The 3,965-nt window shown below is 49.8% G+C and overlaps 1 protein-coding gene across 1 annotated transcript; it reads right to left on the minus strand.

The window, feature by feature from the left end:
• Nucleotides 1–1,389: 1,389 nt before the first annotated feature.
• Nucleotides 1,390–2,927, minus strand: LOC105540169 (N-acetyltransferase 8-like). The gene is made up of 2 exons (XM_011980690.1): nucleotides 2,867–2,927; nucleotides 1,390–2,256 (listed from the first exon to the last, which is right to left on the minus strand). Exon 2 carries the CDS (start codon nucleotides 2,179–2,181, stop codon nucleotides 1,498–1,500), a length of 684 nt encoding a protein of 227 aa, XP_011836080.1. The 5' UTR covers nucleotides 2,182–2,256; nucleotides 2,867–2,927; the 3' UTR covers nucleotides 1,390–1,497.
• Between the last annotated feature and the right edge of the window lie 1,038 nt (nucleotides 2,928–3,965).

Genomic DNA, 3,965 nt, shown 5'->3' on the forward strand with positions numbered 1-3,965 from the left:
CCCAACCTGTGCGAGCAGCAATGTTGGCTGCACCCGCAGCCCTTCAAAGCCCACTCCTCTCACCAGTATGGAGTTAAGGAAGATTATTTTGGAACTTTCGGATTTAATGTTTGCCCTGTTGGATTTCAGACTTGTGTGGGGCCTGTCGCCTTTTTCTTTTGGCCAATTTTTCCCTTTTGGAATGAGAATGTCTACCCAATACCTGTAACACAATTGTATCTTGGAAGTACGTAACTTGTTTTTGATTTAACAACCTCATAGGTGGAAGGAATTTGCCTTGAGGCTTAGATGAAATTGTGGATTCTGGACTTTTAAGATGATGCTGTAACAAGGTGAGACTTTGGAGAACTATTAGGAAGGGATGGTTGCATTTTGCAATGTGAGATGACATGAGATTTGGGGGTAAGGGGTGCACTGATATAGTTCAGATGTTTGTTCTCTCCAAATCATACGTTGAAATATGACCCCCAAAGTTAGAGGTGGGGCCTAGTGGGAGGTGTTTTGGTCATAGGGGTGAATTCCTCATGAATGGCTTGGTGCTCTGTCCATGGTAATGAATGAGTTCTGGCTCTATTAGTTCACATGTGAGCTGGCTGCTTGAAAGCACCTGGCATCTCTCTTGCTTGCTTTCTCGCCGTGTGACACACCTGCTCCCCCTTCAGCTTCCACCATGAGTATAAGATTCCTGAGGCCCTCACCAGAAGCAGATGCCTGCACTATGCTTTTTGTACAGCCTGCAAAACCATGAACCAAATAAACCTGTTTTCCTTGTAAGTTACCCAGTCTCAGGGATTCTATTATGATCCCCTGGAAGAGTTATACTATTTCCAGGTCTAGCCCATGGTAAATCCCACACTCCCCTCAGAGGCCACCTTCTTCCCTCTGCAGAGACCCTGGGGTTAGAGTGGATTGATTGTGTCTCTGGCCCCAATTCTTCTCCTGAGGCTGCATTCCACTCTTTTGCTATGTGACTTTGCAGCCCTTCTCGCTACTGAGGCAGGTTCCTCTCTCGCCAAGTTTGGCGAAGATGCAACACATGCAGGGATTTGAAAACACATTTGTTTGTTTCTGCTTTTGTTTTTGCTTCTCTGCAATTTCCTTGAAACCATGCCTGAGCTAGCCTGTGGGAAAACGAAAAAGCATCATTGACCTAGTCTTTCAGCCAATCCCACTGCATTTGTACAATGCAATCTGAGACCAGAGGAAATGCCCAGCCAAGCTCAGCCAAAATTGCTGACTCATGAGCTAAATATTTATTTCATTTTATGGTTGTTCTTAGCAGCATTATCCTGGCACTAGAAAAACGAAACAGATGGGACTCAAAAAGACTGAATGAAGCAGAAACCCAGAAGCTACCCCACAAGCAATCACCTGGGACTCAGATGGGGCTGGACAATAAGCTTTTTTGCATTGAAAGGTCATTGCAGTGAAAGGTTGGGGATTGCTTGCTGTTACAGCTGAATGGATTCTATTCTGACCAATACACAAGGAAAGAGATCACAGACCCCCTGCCTGAGAAGAAGGGAGGCGGTAGATGAAATGAATTGTAATATGAGCCACTAGCCTGGCCCACATGCAGGAGAAGGACTGGCCCGTCTTCTGGAAGCCCATGCTCTGGTAGAGGGACAAGGCAGTGAGTTGGATGTTGCTGGTGTCCAGGACAACTGCACTGCAGTCCTGGTCCCGGGCAAACTGGAGGACAGTCCTGATCAGGGCTTTTGCTATCCCCTGACAACGGTGCTCACTGTCCACAGAGAGATGAAACAGCTGCAACCGCTTCTCCTTCAAGGTGGGATCATGAACGGGCAGAGCTCCTACCATGCCCACCACCTTCTCTTCAGACTCAGCCACCCAGAAGCAGGAGTCAGGCTCACTCAGGTAGGATTTGGTGATGTCAGACATGTCTGTGCGCAATACTGTGTCTACATAGTCCATCCAGGGTTTTTTGGCAAGGAACCACAGGGCAGGGAGGAGGCTGAGGCTGAACATGAGGGCCAGAAGCCAGGAGCCAGAGACCAGGAGTAGGGCGAGGGGTCCCCCAAGTAAGAGTATGAGGGTTCGAGGCAGCTTCAGCAATTGCCAGAAGGTGGCTGGGATGTGCTCAGCCATCCCCTGGGAGAGCAAGCGCACGACCCACTTGCGGTCGCTCTCCTGGTATTTGCGGATGTGATAAGGAGCCATGGACAGACTTCTGTGTCTGAAATCTCTAAGTCCAGGAGACAGAGCGAGGCCTCCCTGCACGCCTTTGTGCCAGGCCTGGGGAAGAGAGAAAATCATGTGAGTGCCTGCATGTCTCCCAGCCCTGCAGGAACAGGGAGACCTGCTCAAGGGTGTGTTTTTCCACTTTTGCCCATGAGGAAGCAGGCCTCTGCCACTGAGAGAACGTAGGGTCAGAAAGACCTACACTGGAATCTGGTTCCATCCCTTTCTAACTGTGTGACCTTGGGCATGTCACTTAACCTCTCTGAGCCTCCATTTCTTCATCTATAGAACAGGGGAGAAGAAAACCTGCCTTCTAGAGTTGTTTTGAAGATTGAATAAAATACATTCTATAAAGCCCTGATAGATGAACTACCCACCGCTCTTCCATCTGTTTCCTTTTTCTGGCTCTCTCAGCTTCTTGGTGCATTGAGAGGGCACCTACCTCAGGCAGGCCACACGTCCAAAGCTTTGGTCCTTCTCCAGGGACCATACATCACAGAAATCCTGTGTCCAACACAAGTTTCAGGAAAGGCTCCCTCCAGCATTACTGTAAGTTCTTAAGTTGCTGAGGTGGCATAAGAGTCAAGCACAAAAAATAGCCCAGCCTCCAGATCCCAAGGAAGGTGCATGCTCAGAGCACTGTCCTTCCACCCAGTCCTCTCACCTGTCACCACAAGAGCCTTGAGTGTCCAAGCTTCAGCTCTCAGCCGCTCACTGGCATCCAGGAGATACTGTCCCGGGCTTGCCTACCCCTGCACAGCAGACTGCCTGCCTCATTGGTTGGCTCCTGAATGTTTGGTAATCATAAACCCTAGGGTCAAAGAGCTGGACCGTAACACAGCAGGGAGCCTAGTGTGCATTCTCCTTTGTGGTCAAAGGGAATGACCTGGAAGGGGAGACTCAAGGTCTGGGATCACCTGGGGTCCTTGCCCTTCTGGAAGGCCTGCCACCTCTCTTGGCTGTTCAGGCCCCGAGCATCTCTCTGCCACCTGGCACACTTGGTACTCTCTGAGATACACCCTGGTCCCTGTACACGTATACCGCGAGCCTGAGAACTGTGCCATTCACCCTGTACTCAGTCACCACTGAGCAGAAGCCGAGTCCCCAGGCTTGGCAAGAAGGCCCTTCCCAGCTAGGCTTCTCCCCACTGAGGTTTCCCTGGTCCATGAAGCATTGATAGTTGGCAGTTCCTTGCACCCACCTCACCAACCCCTGCCTCCACCCATTCATTGATTCAGTCAACAGTTGTGTGCGATGCACTTCCTGTGTCTGGGGGTCATTTCAGCCATGAGCAAGGTTGACATTCGGATGACAGACATGGCTGTGTGTGGCTGGTGTGTGTTCTGGCTGTTGGTCAGAGGCTGTGCCATAGCCATTGTTAAATATTTTGCACTGCAGATGTTGGGGAGGCCCAAATTCATGCTCTTGTACCCGACGTGGAGCTGATGCCAAACACTGACACGTTGGGGCTTGGAGACAGAGAAAGTTTTATTCGATTTGGCCAAAGCAAGAAGGTAGGAGAGCAAGATCTCTCAAATTCACTTCAACAAAGAAGCAGCAGCAGAACGTTTTTATGCAGCTAGAGTGAGGAAGGGGGAGTTCAGGTGGATTGAGAGGAAAAGTCTGTGTTTCCTCAATCTCAGATAACACCTTGAGCAACCAGGCTTCTGGATGTCAGCAGCTGGTCACAGTGTCCTTCAAGGAATTCATTCCTTCTGCAAACTTTTCCTGACCCTGAAGGTATGTCTTCCTGCTGGGCAAAG

The sequence above is a fragment of the Mandrillus leucophaeus genome, unplaced genomic scaffold (genome assembly GCF_000951045.1).
Source record: "Mandrillus leucophaeus isolate KB7577 unplaced genomic scaffold, Mleu.le_1.0 Scaffold216, whole genome shotgun sequence".
Classification (NCBI taxonomy): domain Eukaryota; kingdom Metazoa; phylum Chordata; class Mammalia; order Primates; family Cercopithecidae; genus Mandrillus; species Mandrillus leucophaeus.